General features: G+C 42.6%; 1 protein-coding gene across 3 annotated transcripts in view; it reads right to left on the bottom strand.

Moving 5' to 3' along the window:
• Spg11 (spastic paraplegia 11 (autosomal recessive)) overlaps window positions 1–15,683 on the bottom strand; it is a 58,468-nt gene that overhangs the window by 16,704 nt on the left and 26,081 nt on the right. For all 3 annotated transcript variants that reach the window (XM_013010091.1, XM_013010092.1, XM_013010093.1), the window contains exons 18-26: window positions 14,000–14,145; window positions 12,522–12,683; window positions 10,938–11,004; window positions 8,204–8,369; window positions 5,934–6,139; window positions 4,745–4,853; window positions 3,492–3,651; window positions 2,081–2,350; window positions 1,253–1,453 (exon numbers count right to left, since the gene is read on the bottom strand). In XM_013010091.1, the coding sequence (XP_012865545.1) occupies window positions 1,253–1,453; window positions 2,081–2,350; window positions 3,492–3,651; window positions 4,745–4,853; window positions 5,934–6,139; window positions 8,204–8,369; window positions 10,938–11,004; window positions 12,522–12,683; window positions 14,000–14,145 (1,487 nt within the window). The remainder of the gene's footprint in view (window positions 1–1,252; window positions 1,454–2,080; window positions 2,351–3,491; window positions 3,652–4,744; window positions 4,854–5,933; window positions 6,140–8,203; window positions 8,370–10,937; window positions 11,005–12,521; window positions 12,684–13,999; window positions 14,146–15,683) is intronic.

Raw genomic sequence — 15,683 nt, 5'->3', positions numbered from 1 at the left:
CCAAGTTAGAAATGTCTAAGAGAGGAAGTGGCACTGTAGCTCAAGTGGTAGAGCACTCGCCTTGAGCTGAAGAGCTGAGGGACAGCGCCCAGGCCCAGAGTTCAAGCCCCACGACCGACAAAAAAGAAAAAAGAAAAAGAAAGTTGCTTCTGGAAAAAAAAAAACAGTATTCAAGCCAGGGACAGGTTCCCACAAATGCATGTTCTTCTCTTCTATGATGGACTGCATTGGCAGGATATGCACCCCACTAGGTGGGAGCGTGTGTCTCTAACAAACACTCCTGGAGAATGGGCTCCAGTAAGCCATCCCCTGCGGTTGCAGCAACCCACCCATTCTATGGCATGCAGTGGGAGCCGCTGGGACAAAGCGGAAGTTAAATGAGTTAACAATTGTGAATTAAAAGGTATGAATCTGAACTAAAAGTACACCACTTAGTAAAAGCCTTTGCGGACCAGGGTGACCATCAGTATATTAGTCTGTTAGAGGAAGTAACAGCACTTTGTAAAAGCCTCACATAGTTCTGTACAGCACTGTTATGAGAATTAACGAAAATAATCTATAGGAAGCACATCAGTAAATGGGCGGTAGGGCTGGGGCTGCAGCTGACTGGTAAACAAAAAGGCCCTGGGCTTGGTACCCAGCATAGCAAAATAAATACATAAAATCAACAAATAAATGGTGGTTCTATCACCATTATCATCTGTTGGCTTAAAAAATTCAGGTATAGGGGCTGGGAAGGTGGCTCAGTGGTAGAGCACTTGCCTCGCATGCTTGAGGCCCTGGATTCAATTCCTCAGCACAACATAAGCAGAAAAAGCCGGAAGTAGAGCTGTGGCTCAAGTGGTAGAGCGCTGACCTTGAGCTGAAGAGCTGAGGGGCAGCGCCCAGGCCCAGAGTTCAGGCCCCACAACTGACAAAAAAAATAACATTCCAGATATAGTGAAGCACCAGTGGCTCACGTTTGTAATTCTAGCTTTTCATGAGACTGAGACCTAAGAATGTGGTTTGAAGCCAGTCCAGGCAGGAAAGTCTGTGGGATTCTTACCTCCAATTAAACACCAGAGGGGGACAGGGGGAAGCAGGAAGTGGAACTGTGGCTTAAAGTGTAGAGCACTTGCTTTGAGCACAAAAGCTCAGGGACAGCTCCTAAGCCTTGAGTGCAAGCTTCAAGACTGGCACCAGTTTTTAAAAAAAATCCAAGTAGGAGAATAAGAAAAAGCCAACAAGGGCTGCAGTATTAAACACTGACTACCTTAAGGAAAAGCCGGAAACCTCGGATGAGAGTTCTGCTCTTCTGCCTTGACAATAACGTTCTCCAGACAATGGCAAGGTCCTCAAAGTCCCACGTGTGGGTCTCCACTGAGCCGTGAATGTGTCCCATTGCTTCGGCTGCAACACTGTGCTCCACAGAAGTAATGATCCAGACACAGAGACAAGAAACAGTGCTGGCATCCTGTCATTGACAAGAAATTTCCAAAATAAAATAACTTCCTAACAAATGCTATAGATGACTCTTTTTTTTTTTGTTGGCCATGGGGCCTGAATTCTGCACCTGGGCGCTGTCCCTCAGCCCTTCAGCTGTAGACTAGTACTCTACCACTTGAGCCTCAGCCCCACTTCTGGCTTTTTCTGTTTATGTGGTGCTGAGGAATCGAACCCAGGGCCTCATGAATGCAAGGCAAGCGCTCTACCGCTGAGCCACCTTCCCAGTCTATTTCTTCTTTAAAACAGTCACCTCACTTAAAATGGCTTAAAAAGCTTCTAAATTGATAAGACCAAGGACCTTTTAGTAAGACTGCCCTCCACGTCTGCTGATTGAGGGGATATGACGAATGCTCCCTTTCCTGTTAAAGGTGCTAAAGGAGCAGGAGCCACAGTACTGACTATCTGAGCTTCATGAACACAAGGCACAAAGAAGTGCCCTAAATGGCTCAAAACCCAAGCTGCGGACACAAAGCTTCCATGGCCGTGGAGATGTGCACTGTGTTGTCACCACCACCTGCTTCTGCTGCTTCATGGTCCCTAAGTGCTGTGTCTGGGGCTCTCTGGCTCCTTCATTCATGCTTCTCCTGACTCTCACCTGGAGACATGAGGCCAGAACACTGAGGATGGGCGCCTGCTGTCTCACGGCCTCAGCCAGGAGCCAGCGCCACGAGTCTGGCGCCTCTGAGCACCGGAGAAGAATTGCAAAGAAATCAGTCGTCTCTTCTTTGTTCGTCTGCAGTTCCTCGAGCGGCTTGTAGGCTTGATTGCTGTCCACTCTACAGTTGGACACGGATGGCAGCTTCTCAAAAGCCAGCCGTAAGTGGTCTTGAGGGACAGGGCTGAAGTACTGAAGAAGCGCTTTCACCTGGAATGCATGTTACATCATTAAAATACCCAACTTTCCATTTCAGCTAAACGATGTTATTGAAAATCAGAGAATTATTCTTTCTTACTCAAAAGTACGGTCAGTGGTGACCACATAATTTTACAAAATGATCTGTTGCTTTAGAAAAAAAAAAAGGCTCTATGTAGCCTAGGCTGACTGTAGTCAAATTTGCAATCCTCCCACCTCTGCTTCTTGAATGCTTGGATTATAGACATGAGCTACCATACTAGATTGTTCCTTTTATTTTGGTGTGCTGATCCTGGGGCTTGAACTCAGTACTTGGGTGCTATCTCTAAGCTTTTCTGCTCAAGGGTAGCATTCTACCACATAACAGCAACACTTCCAGCTTTTTGGTGGTTAATTAAAGATACAAGTATCCCAGGCTTTTCTGCCTGGGCTGACTGAACCACAAACCTCTTTATCTCAGCCTCCCAAGTAGCTAAGATTACAGGCATGAGCCACCAATGCCTGGCTGTTTACTCCTTTTTAATGCATATATGCTACTGCTGATTCCAAAACTCAGGGCCTCTCTCACTCAGTACCATGGCTGGTATTCTACTCCACTAGCCTTGCCTCCAGTTCACTTTTTGCTGGTTAAGTAGAAATAAAAAGTTTCTTGGATTTGTCTGGCCAAGGCCAGCTCCAAACTTAGATTCTCCAATCTCAACTTCCTGAATAGTTAGTATTACATAGTATTACATGCGTGAGCCAGCTTGTTTGTTGCTTTTAACTAAATTTGCACATTCGGTCTGAAGCCACAGAAACTCAGAGCCTGTTCTTCACACCACCACAACTCAATAAGCATCTGGGCTGGGAAGTTGGCCAAGTGGTAGATCATTTGCTTCACATGCATAAGGCCCTAAGTTCGATTCCTCAGCACCACATAAGCAGAAAAAAGCCAGAACTGGCAATGTGGCTCAAGTTGTAAGGTGCTAGCCTTGAGCTGAAGAGCTGAGGGACAGCGCCCAGGCCGAGTTCAGCCCTAACAAAAAATAAATTAAAAAAAAAAAAAGCATCAAATCAAACAAGAGGTGGTGTCTACATGTCTACATAACAGAACAGTATTTTCTGAGAAGTATTCCAACTTCCTCTTGAGTAGTTGCAAACAATAATAGTTTACCTCTTCTTGGTGGTAGTTATGTTGTTGGCTATAAACAATGAACTGCAGCCAATCATTTGCTTTGGCACATTCTCTAAGGTAAGACGTGCTCAATTTCATATTGTGGAGCCTGCAGAACTGTACCACTAGTGCCCACTGGTTGCTAGACTCACTGGATAATCTACAATTAGAATTAAGGATAGGGAGATAGAGATAAAGATCTTATTAAAATATGGCTCTAGCTTAAAACTGGAAAATTAGCAAATATTAGTCACAATGTATTCTCTAAGAGCCTTTCAACCAGGAGCTGGATGGGGCAAGGGTGTATGTTTTCAGCAGTACTTACTATGTGACTTTTAATCCCCAGTGCCACAAAAACAAAACAAAAACTTGTGGTATCGTCCTGGGGCTTGAACTCAGGGCCTGGGCCCTGTCTGTACGCTTTTCTGCTCAAAGGTAAAACCACTTTGAGCCACAGCTCCACTTCTAATTTTTGTTTGTTTTTTTTTTATTGTTACTTGATTAGATTTTCACAGAGTTTTCTGTCCAGGCTGGCTATAAACCACAATCTTCAGAGCTCAGCCTGAGTAGCTAGAATTATAGGCCACTAGCGCCTGACTCACAATTAAAAAAAAAAATTAAAAAGCCTTTTAATAAATACCAAATATTTATTAGGCTATAATTTTTTGGGGGGGAAACTCTTGCTTTTAGAGCAGAATAGCCTTGTTAGCTCACTGGCACAGTTTGCATACTCTAATCATCAAACAAGTACATATTCTGGCTTTGTTTCCTCCTTAGAAGAACTGAAAACAAAAAACAAAACAGTCAACTTCCGTGAAGCTTCATTCGATTCTATGACTCACTTTATAACGTGCCTGCCTGCCTGCCCTGGCAGATACCTAGGCCTCCTCCTAGGAGGACACATGTTTTGCTACGGTGACAGGAGTGTGTTCCTACGGGCAGAGCAGATAGAAAAGGCATGATGTTCTTTTGTAGACAGGTATTATCAGCTATAAGACATTACTTAAAATCAAATTTTCTGGGGGCCATGCTATATTTTCTGCAACATGTAACACTTGAATTGGTAGAGGTGGCAAATTTCCTGACTGTCTCTAAACAGAGAATCACTACTGGCAAGATGCAACGAAATATCATTCTCTGTTTCTTTAGTGTGTGCTGAATAATGGATGAGTAATCAGACCTATAGGGATCTCGGTAAAAACTACCAGAAGTATTATCAGGAAGACTAGGCAATCACGACTGCACTCACGAACCTCTTTATTTCCTGCTGCTGAATACTGTTCCAAATACCTTCTTCTAAGAGAACAAGAAGTTCTTCTGTGGTTGCCTTTTCACCATCTGCCAGTTTAGATAATTTTTCAGCTTTAAGAAACACAAACAAAAAAACCATGAGTGGGGCACAGTGGTACAAGCATATAGTCTGGGTTACTCAGGAAGCTCATCGTCAGTCATCTGAGCCTAGACACTGAAGGCCAGTCTAAGCTACATAGTAAGATCCAATGAAAAAAAAAGAAAGAAAGAAAGCTGGGCACTGGTGGCTCACGCCTATAATCCTAGCTACTCAGGAGACTGAGAACAGGATCGTGATTCAAGCCAGTAGAGGCGAGAAAATCCATAATTTTTTTTTTTTTTTTTTTTTGCTGGTCATGGGGCTTGAACGCTAGGCCTGGGCGCTGTCCCTCAGCTCTTCAGCTCAAGGCTAGCGCTCTACCACTTGAGCCACAGCACCACTTCCAGCCTTTTTTCCTGCTTTTGTGTTGCTACGGAATCAAATCCAGGGCCTCGTGCATGCAAGGCAAGCATTCTACCACTGAGCCACCTTCCCAGCCTCTCCATAAGATTCTTATCTCCAGCATTTCTGGTGAGAAAACCAGAAGTGGAGCTGTAAAGCCTTGAGCAAAATAGTTCAGGGACAGCACCCAAGCCTGAGTTTAAGTCCCGACCAGGAAAAAAAAAAAATTATATGTGTGTATATGCATACATACACAGTGTATATGCAGTCAAGAGAAAACAGAATATGGAAAATTGGAAAGTGTGGCTCGGGGCCATTTAAATGTAAAGTACCCAAGAAAGTACCAAAAAGAACAAATATATACGCTGTGAGAAAAGGAAGAAACAGGGCTGGGAAGGTGGCTCAGTGGTAGAGCGCTTGCCTTGCATGCATGAGGCCCTGGGTTCAAGTCCTCAGCACCACATAAGCAGGAAAAGCCAGAAGTGGTGCTGTGGCTCAAGTGGTAGAGTGCTAGCCTTGAGCTGAAGAGCTGAGGGACAGTGCCCAGGCCCAGAGGTCAGGCCCCATGACTGGCAAATAAAAAAAAAGAAAGAAAAGGAAGAAACAGGAAAATAACTTTTCCCCCAATGGCTCACAGTTCAGTGGGATCTTCACATCTGTTGCCCTTTTCCAAATTTTAAAGCAAGCCGTATAAAAAGAAGGCGCCATACCTAGAGACTCTATGGTAACAGTGTGCTGAGCCGCTCCGTTTCTACACCTGTAGCCCACAATTACATTTGCCACTTTCATGTCAACTCTGAGCTTGAGGCTGTCGAGACCAAGCAATTCTAAGAAACAAATGCAGGCAGCTCCGACTGCAGGTATGTAGAAGGAGGACAGCCCTAGCGTATAGACTTCCTTGCCTACTTGCTGGGTCCTGAAAAAGAAATTAAAATCCTATCAGCAGATTAAAACTTATTCTCCCCAAGGAAAGGAAAGGACATCAATGGTCCACAGAGAACTAGGTGTGGGTCTTCATTCCCTCCCCCTTCTTTCTCGTACACAGGCATTTGGGTTCCAGGTAGCTGCCTACATTCCCGTAGGACTGTCTTCTCCTAATAACCTATTCATAAGGCCAAAGTATTCCTGCTTCCAATTTCACCCAGAAAACATGGAAGAGAATTTCAGAAACACTGCCACTATGAAAATCATCAACACAAGCTAAGGAGAAATTTAAGAACATTTAAAGTGTGATGTACATCTTAAGCATAGAGGATATTTCCTAAAAGATTCCCAAGATTTTGTCAACCATGTTTGCTCTGCAGAATAGGTAAATTAGAGACTACTACCTTCCAATTTACCTTTCAAGTCATTTGACTGTTTTGCCATAAAATGCATTACTTTATTACAAAACAGGCCAAAAAAAAAGTACAGTATATCTATACTTACACATCAAATAGTATTTGATTCTTATCAAATACTTCTTCAAACTCTGTTCTTTAAAAAAAATGAATTATAACTAGGAGCCAGTTACTCACACCTGTAATCCTAGCTACTCAGCAGGCTGAGGTCTAAGGATCTAAGCAGACAAATCCTTGAGATTCTCAACTCCACTAAAAAGCCCAAAGTGGAGGTATGGCTCATGTATAGCACCAGCTTTGAATGAAAAAGCCAAGCCAAGTGCTCCAGACCATGCATTCGAGGTTTAGTATTAGCACACACAAAAAAGTCAAATTAGCTAGGCACCAGTGGCTCACGCTTATAATCCTAGCTACTACTGAAGATCACAGTTCAAAGCCAGCCAGGGCAGGAAAGTTTGTGAGGCTCTTATCTCCAATTAACCACCAGAAAACTGGAAGTGAAAACTATGGCTTAAGTAGTAGAGTGTTAGCCTTGAGCAAAAGAGCTCAGGGACAATGCCCATGCCCTGAGATCAAGCCCCACAAAAATAAAACAGAAAAAATTAAATATGTAAGTAAGTAAAAGATCCTAATTGCAAAGTTTATGTCCTATTACAACCAGCTGTACTCAGCCAGATATGCCCTTTTTCTCCCACTTTTTGGGGTATGTGCCAGTATTAGGCCTTGAAGTAGGGGCCTTAGCATATTTCTCAAGGTTAATGCTCTACATTTGAGCCACGGCTCTGCTTATGACTTTTTTGGTAGTTAATTGGATATAAGAATCTCATTGAAGGGGCTGGGAAGGTGGCTCAGTGGCAGAGCGCTCGCTTTGCATGCCTGAGGCCCTGGGTTCCATTCCTCAGCTCCACATAAGCAGAAAAAAAAAAAAAAGCCGGAAGTGGCGCTGTGGCTCAAGTGGTAGAGTGCTAGCCTTGAGCTGAAGAGCTGAGGGACGTACTACGCAGGCCCAGAGTTTAGGCCCCAAGACTGGACCCAAAAAAACAAAAAAAAAACAAAGAATCTCATTGAAGCTGGGCACTGGTGGCTCACACCTGTAATCCTAGCTACTCAGGAGGCTGAGATCTTAGGATCACGGTTCAAAGCCAGCCCTGGCAGGAATGTCCATGAAACTCTTATCTCCAATAAACAACCAGAAGTGGTGCTGTAGCTCAAGTGGTAGAGCACTAGCCTTGAGCTGAAGAGTTGAGGGACAGCCCTCAGGTCCAGAGTTCAAAAAAAACAACAACAAAAACTCATGGACTTTCCTGCCCTGGCCAGCTTTGAGTTTCGAGTTGCAAACATGAGCCACCAGTGTCCCGCCAGGTATACTTTTTTACAGAATATAATTAAGTCAGGCACCAGTGGCTCATGCCTGTCATCCTAGCTACTCTAGATCTAGAAGATTACATCTGAAGCCAGCTTCGGTAAGAAAATCTACCAACCCCATTTCCAAAAGAACCAGCAAAGAACTGGGCTGGAGATGTAGTTCAAGTGATAAGCTCCATCTAAGCAAGCCAAGTAGGAAAGAGCCTTGAGTTCAAATCTCAGTACCAACAAAAATAAAAAAAGAAGAGAGTACAATTACATTTTCAAATACTTACAGCTGTTTAGGAGCCTTGCTCTTAATTAATTCCTGGACCAGAAAAGTACCAAAGGCAAATGATGGGCGTCCATGATATAAATAATAAGTAAAATTTAGACGTTCCATTATAGCGTATTTATTCACCAGCTCAGGACTAGAGAAATGTGGGAGATGACTCAGTGAATCTGTGGGAGAGAATGAAGCAGTGTTAGTCCACTGCACTTCATGATACCTTATGTGCTCATCTGGTATCATGAAGTGGTAAAAGGAAATTGGTTGCTGCAATCATTTTACACCATTATCACACTTGTATCACAACGAACCAGCCAAAACACAGTAGTTTTATTTTAGTTCAGTGTAGAGACTTAGTCCTCATTTTTATGGGTAATCCCCATTAAAATGAAGGGGCTCTGAAGCTGCATCTCCCCCATTAAACCTACTTGTAATTCTGCTTTTGTTTTATTTTTCCCAGATTCTCTTAGGATCCACAATTAGCTCAGCAGAGCTCTGTCTCGTCCTTTTTAGACTTTTGCTCCTCATAAGTAAAATAGCACTGAGCAAGATCACTCAAGACCTTCAAGGCTGATATGCTGCATGATTTTTTGTCATGGAATCTTCCTCCTGCCACAGTTGTGGTTTGGTTGAGGTCTGTTCCACTGCCAGTGGAGCTGGGTTAATGACTACGGCAGGTGTGCAAGGATTTCTGGACTTCCTAGATGAAGTGTCCCATCTGTTACAGGCGCCAATGAGGAGAATCCTCAGTCTCTGAAACATCCCTAAACCCACACAACAGCACTTAAAGAAAGAGAATATGCCTTCTTCACCTTTCTGTTCTCATGTACTGTGCAAAGCACTCAAGATGCAAGCTAGGTGATAGGATTGAAGCCATGTTGACAGCGGATTCTGTCCTATATTTGATAAACGATTTACCTTCATAATGGCAAGAACCCTTTAGTTACAAAATCTTAGTTACAAAGTCTCTGCTAATTGCACATACATCAGAACATCCATTTTCATAATACACTAAGAGCTACATTTGGTCAGTAATTGACAAATGTTTATTGAAGGCCTAGCATTACACTAGGCTCTGGGAACAAGATATATTGAATACCTCAAAATTTGAACTTCTAACGAGGGACCAGTGGCTCATGCCTATAATCCCAGCTACTCAGGAGGCTGAGATCTGAGGATTATGGTTCAAAGCTAGCCTGGGCAGGAAAGTCTGTGAGACTGTTATCTCCAATTAACCACCATAAAACTGGAAGTGAAGCTGTGGCTCAAGTGGTAAGCTCAAGAGCTCAGAGGTAGTGCCCAGGCCCAGAGTTCAAGCCCCAAGACCAACGAAAAAAAAAAATTTTTTTTTTCTACCTTCTAAGACAGATACATTAAAAAATTCATTTTTAGGGCTGGGAAGGTGGCTCAGTGGTACAGTGCTTGCCTTGCATGCATGAGGCCCTGGGTTCAATTCCGCAGCATCACCTAAGCAGAAAAAGCCAGAAGTGGTGCTGTGACTCAAGTGGTAAAATGTTCGTCTTGAGCTGAAGAGCTGAGGGACAGCACCCAGGCCCAGAGTTCAAGCCCACAACCAACAAAAAAACAAAACAAAAAAATCATTTTTATAAAGATGGCATGGGAGCCAGGTGCCGGTGGCTCGTGCCCATAATCCTAGCTACTCAGGAGGCTGAAATCTGAGGATCATGGTTCAAAGCCAGCCCAGGCAGGAAAGTCTGTGAAACTCTTATCTCCAGTTATCCACCAGAAAACCAGAAGTGGTGCTGTGGCTCAAATGGTAGAAGGCTCGCCTTGAGCTGAAGAGTTGAGGGACAGCACCCAGGCCCAGGGTTCACACCCCATGACCAAAAAAAAAAAAAAAAGATGGCATGGCACAAGCCCATAAACCCAGCATGAAGCAGAAGCAGGAGAACACAAATTCAAGGCTGGACTGTCAATAATAAAAAATTAGATAGCTCAATGGTAGAGTGTTTGTTACACACACACACACACACACACACACAGACGTGCATCTGCTTGTGCACATATACACAGAAGTAATTTGATTTTAGGCATGTCAATATACTTGAAATACACTTACATATAGAGTATGACATATTTTTACTTCTATGTACAAATTACTAGTCAAATAGAGCAATATAGATAATAGCATCACAGGCAACATGTCAAAGGCTAACCCTAAATGCAAAGCTAGAAGAAAAACAAATAGCTGAGTTCAAGAATGACACAACACTCAAAATTCCTACAGTATATAGAGAAATGTGTGGGGCAGCTGGTACTTATTTCATGAGAGCTTTACAAATGCCTTATTTCATTTCACTCGCTCAGTAACATGTACCACGAGCACTGTGCTATTAATTTTATTCAGAGAAGTGACAAAAGGTTAAATTTCTTGCCCAAGGCCATAAAGCTATTATTTGACAGAGCAAGAGTTTAATGTCAATACTAATAATAGTAACCTTTATGACACTATACTGCAAAGAAAGGGACTTTTTTTGGAAAGGTATAATATAAACAAGTACATGTATTTCCCAGCAGGTTTAGCACTAGTAACCTAATACACTGACTTTGAATTCACAATACATTTTTCAATTAGTATCCCGTGTTTGCCACTGAAATGTGCTTTTCTTTTAAAAATAGAAGCACTGAAGGAAAAAGATTGGCTTTATGTACATTTGTTAGTATCTACCTTCCACACTACTAAAATGCTTCTAAAGTAAAAAGTTCTCAGAATAACTTACCTCCTATGGCTAGTGTGTTGGCAGACTGCCAGCCAAACAACCTGCCAGGATCAAATGGCGATAAGGACTAAAAATGAGAAAAAGTCAGAGTTACAGCTCACTCATTCAAAAATAAATGACATAAAAGGCGATGTATTTTCCCTTCTTGAACACAATGTAAAAAACTTATTGCAGCTAGGCATCAGTGGCTCACACCTATAATCCTAGCTACTCAGGAGGCTGAGATCTGAGGATTGAGGTTCAAAGCCAGTCTGGGTAGGAAAGTGTGAGACTCTTATCTTCAATAAACCACTCAGAAAACTGGAAGTGGTACTGTGGTTCAAATGGTAGAGTGCTAGCCTTGAGCAAAAGCTCAGGGACAGTGCTCAGGCCCTGAGTTCAAGCCCCAGGACTGGCAAAAAAAATAAGAATGTGTAAGTCTCTAGGTTTGATCATTAAATTTTTTTTTGGTCATGGGGACTGAACTTGGACCCTGAGCTCTTTTGCTCAAGGCTAGTCCTCTACTACTCTAATCTCCAATTGACACTCCAATTAACTGCCAAGAATCTATTAGACTTTCCTATCCCAGCTGGTTTTGAACTGGGATTCTCAGATCTCAGACTCCTGAATAGCTAGGATTACAGGTGTGAGCACCTGGTAGAGCGCTGGCCTTGAGCTGAAGAGCTGAGGGACAGCACCCAGGCCCAGAGTTCAAGCCCCACGACAGACAAAAAAAAACAAAAAAAAACAACAACAGGTGTGAGCACCTGGCACTCTATAATTTTATTTTTTGGCCAATCCTGGGGCTTGAACACAGGGCCAGGGCACTGTCCCCAAGCTTCTTTTTGCTCAAGGCTAGCACTCTACCACTTGAGCCACAGCACCACTCAGCCTTTTCTGTTTATGTGGTACTGACGAATCCAACCCAGGACTTCATGCATGCTAGGCAAGCACTCTACCACTGAGTCACCTATCCAGCCCTCTAAATATTTTTGTTGTTCTTGCTGTTATTGGTTATGGGCTTGAACTCTGGGCCTGAATGCTGTCCCTGAGCTCTTCATATCAAGGTGAGAGCTCTACTACTTGAGCACAGCACCACTTCCAGTTTTCTGTTGGTTAACTGGAGGTAAGAGTCTCACGGATTTTCCTGCCCAGACTGGCTTTGAACCTCAATCTTTAGATCTCAGCCTCCTAAGTAGCTAGGATTACAGGCATGAGCCACTGGCATCCATATTTTTTTTTAAAAACATCTATCACTATATAGTAAAACTACTTTAGAACCAGGCCCTGAGTTTTTAAGCACCAGTATGTGAACAAAAAAATAAATAAAGATTTTGTACCTTTATAGAATTATAGAGCCTATAAGAATGAGTATGTCAGAGGAGAAAATGGAAACACCTTTGAACTGAGAAATGAGCAAAAGAAGGTGTTCTTGACTGAAATCTCTAAGCAGGCTTTTAGGAATCTCTTTAAAATACAAGCAGAGTTATAGGCTGTGTGCTATATCATACCTACAATCTACTTTACCATGTGTAAATCATGCTGTATGCTAAATGTCCACCATTTAAAAGATGCATACGAAAACTGTCTTTCTAAACAAAGTACCTGAATGAGGTGGTAGAGTGTAATATCAGGTGGCAGAACAGTAGGAGAAGTGCACTGTGGGAAGAGAGCGGTTTTGAGCTTTGGGTAGGGAGTTAAGGCCATCTTCAGTAGCTGGGGATCCACTTTCTTTAAAGAGACCTCATTTTCTTCACTCTGAACAACCTATTAAAAAAGAGATCAGATATAATGTTTAGATAGGAAATATTTTTAAGGATTTACAGACTATTTACCAACACAGATGACTCCTCCTAGAGTAACACTGGTAAAAATAGTACCAGGTTAATAGTTCAAAAGCAAACTACCTGTGTGACTTTGGACTAGATATTTACTATCAAGCCTGTTTCCATTTGAACAAAATTAGGAAGATGAGAGAGATAATCCATTGCTTTCAAACTGTATGCTTTTGAAAAAAAGACTGCTACTATAACGCTTAAAATATTTAAATATTAAACAGCAAGTATTTTAAAATATTTAAAAACTACTAGATGATTCCTGTATCCTTCCTTCTCAGCCGATATGATTTTGAGTCTTAATTTCTGACAGGTGAGTAAAAGCAGAATCTAAAATAGATTATGTTAACACTAGCTTGGCAACATGAAACTTTTGAAGATTAGATGAATGATACCTTCAAATTTCCTCCAACACAGGGCTGGGAAGGTAGCTCAGTGGTAGAGTGCTTGCCTAGAATGCATGAGGCCCTTGGTTTGATTCCTCAGCTGGTGCTGAAAAAGCCGGAAGTGGCGCTGTGGCTCAAGCTGTGGCTCAAGTGGTAGAGCCCTAGCCTTGAGCTGAATAGCTGATGGGCAGCGCCCAGGCCCAGAGTTCAGACAGCATGACCGACAAAAACAATTTCCTCTCACCAAGCACACTTCAAAAAGCAAAAAGGAGCACTTTTCAGGAAGGCCCTCTAAAGAATTTATATGGGTAGCTAGAGCTTATGCTTTAATTTTTTTACCTATTTAAAAAGGAAAACAACAGAATAACTCATCATCCACAGACCCTGACTCTCATTCTACACTGTAGACAAACTGGAGCTACGAAAACGTAATAGGGAAAAAGAATCTCTATAATGCACTAGCTCCCTTTCAATTTAGGATGTAAAAACAATTTTATTTTTTTGGGTCCGGTCATGGGACCTGAACTCTGGGCCTGGCCGCTGTCCCTCAGCTCTTCAGCTCAAGGCAAGCGCTCTACCACTTGAGCCACAGCGCCACTTCCGGCTTTTTTCTTTTTGCTTATGTGGTGCTGAGGAATCGAACCCAGGGCCTCAGGCATGCAAGGCAAGCGCTCTACCACTGAGCCACCTTCCCAGCCCCTAGGATGTAAAAATTTTTAATGCTCATTTTATGCTCTTCAACCTGATGAAATACTTCAGCAATTATATTTTAGCATCAAGTGAGAGCTACACAATCCAGATATTTTTGCTGAACCTAAAATCAATTCTATTTCACCATAATACATAAAAGTGCTATCCATACCTGGCTGACCCCCCCAGGAGCATACATTGTAGTAGCAAGGGCCAGGAGGGTATGCCCTTCCAGTAGCATACTGCTTACACTGGCCTGATTGGTGGGAATCAAAATCTGAGCATTTGCAAGGCTAGCCTGGAAGATCAGTTTGGGATCTGGAAAATAAAAGGGTAATTTTTTGTCTCCTTAAAAGGGATAAATACTAAATTAAAGGATACATTGTTCTAAGAAAGGAAAATAGTTTTCTAAGTTTAAAAGCAATAGAAATATATCACGAAGGAAAGGATGATTTGTATTTAAAAAAAAAAAAGATTTCAGGCAAAGAAAACAGAAAGGTAACACTCAGGAGGCTGATATCTGAGGATCCTGCTTCAAAGCAAGCTCGAACAGGAAAGTCTGTGAGACTCTTATTTCCAATTAACTACCAAAAAGCCATGAGTGGTGCTATGGCTCAAAGTGGTAGAGCGCTAGCCTTGAGTAACAAAAACTCAAGGACAGCACCCAAGCTCTTAACCCAAGCCCCAAGATTGACACAAAAAAATTAAAAAATAAAGAGTAAGGCAAAACTGGTCAGGCACCAGTGGCTCACACCTGTAATCCTAGCTACTTAGGAGGCTGAGATCTGAGGATTGCAGTTCAGAGCCAGCCTAGGCAGAAAAGTCCTTGAGACTCTTCTCTCCAATTAACTGCCAGAAAACCAGAAGAGCTCAGGGACAGCCCCCAGGCCCAGAGTTCAAGCCCCAAGACCAAAAACAAAAAACAAAAAACATTGGTCAGAACTCCAGTGGCACAATCGGTTAGTGCATAGTACTTAAAAGACAAAGCCTGGCATGGGTGGCTCACACCTGTAATCCTAGCTACTCAGGATTTGAACCCAGCCCAGGCAGGAAAGTCTGAGATACTCCTGTCTCTACTAGACTACTCAGAAAAAGCTAGGAAGTAGCACTGTGGCTCAAGTGGTAGAGCATTAACCCTGAGCATAATAAGGCTCAGGACAACAAGTGCCCAGGCCCTGAATTCAACCCCAGGACCAGCAAAAAACATATACAAAAATTACAACAAGTGACAATCTCAGGAAGTAATGATCTTAACAAGGAGTTTATACAAACCAATGCCAAAAATACTAACAGCCAAATAGAAGCAATAACCAATTTCAAGGAAGGAAATGCAAAATGCCTAACTCATCAAAAGAGTTCACTAGCAATGAAAAAACTTCAAACAGATGCTATGAATCAGTTATCAAATCAGCAGTATTTTTTTTTTTTTTTGTCGGTCGTGGGGCTTGAACTCTGGGCTTGGGCGCTATCCCTGAGCTCTTCAGCTCAAGGCGAACGCTCTACTGCTTGAGCCACAGTGCCACTTTCCGCTTTCAAGTGGTTTATTGGAGATAAGAGTCTCACAGACTCTTCTGCCCTGGCTGGCTTTGAACGGTGATCCTCAGATCTCAGCCTCCTGAGTAGCTAGGATTACAGGCGTGAGCCACCAGTGCCTGGCATCAGCAGTAATTTTTAACACTAGCTAAGTTCTTAAGTTAACAGATATTTTTCTGTCTGATTGTAACCAGAACAAGGATCTCAGAAGATACCTTAGAGGACACAGCAATCCTATGTATTTTTTTTTCATTCCATCTGGAACTCCTTAACAAAGGAATCAGGGGGTATATGCTTAGCAAATGAGAGGCCCTCCATCCCTC

This window comes from Dipodomys ordii, unplaced genomic scaffold, assembly GCF_000151885.1.
Source record: "Dipodomys ordii isolate 6190 unplaced genomic scaffold, Dord_2.0 Scaffold11, whole genome shotgun sequence".
Lineage (NCBI taxonomy): Eukaryota > Metazoa > Chordata > Mammalia > Rodentia > Heteromyidae > Dipodomys > Dipodomys ordii.
The sequence above is the reverse complement of the archived record's forward strand: the minus strand, read 5'-3'. Positions and strand labels throughout refer to the sequence as shown.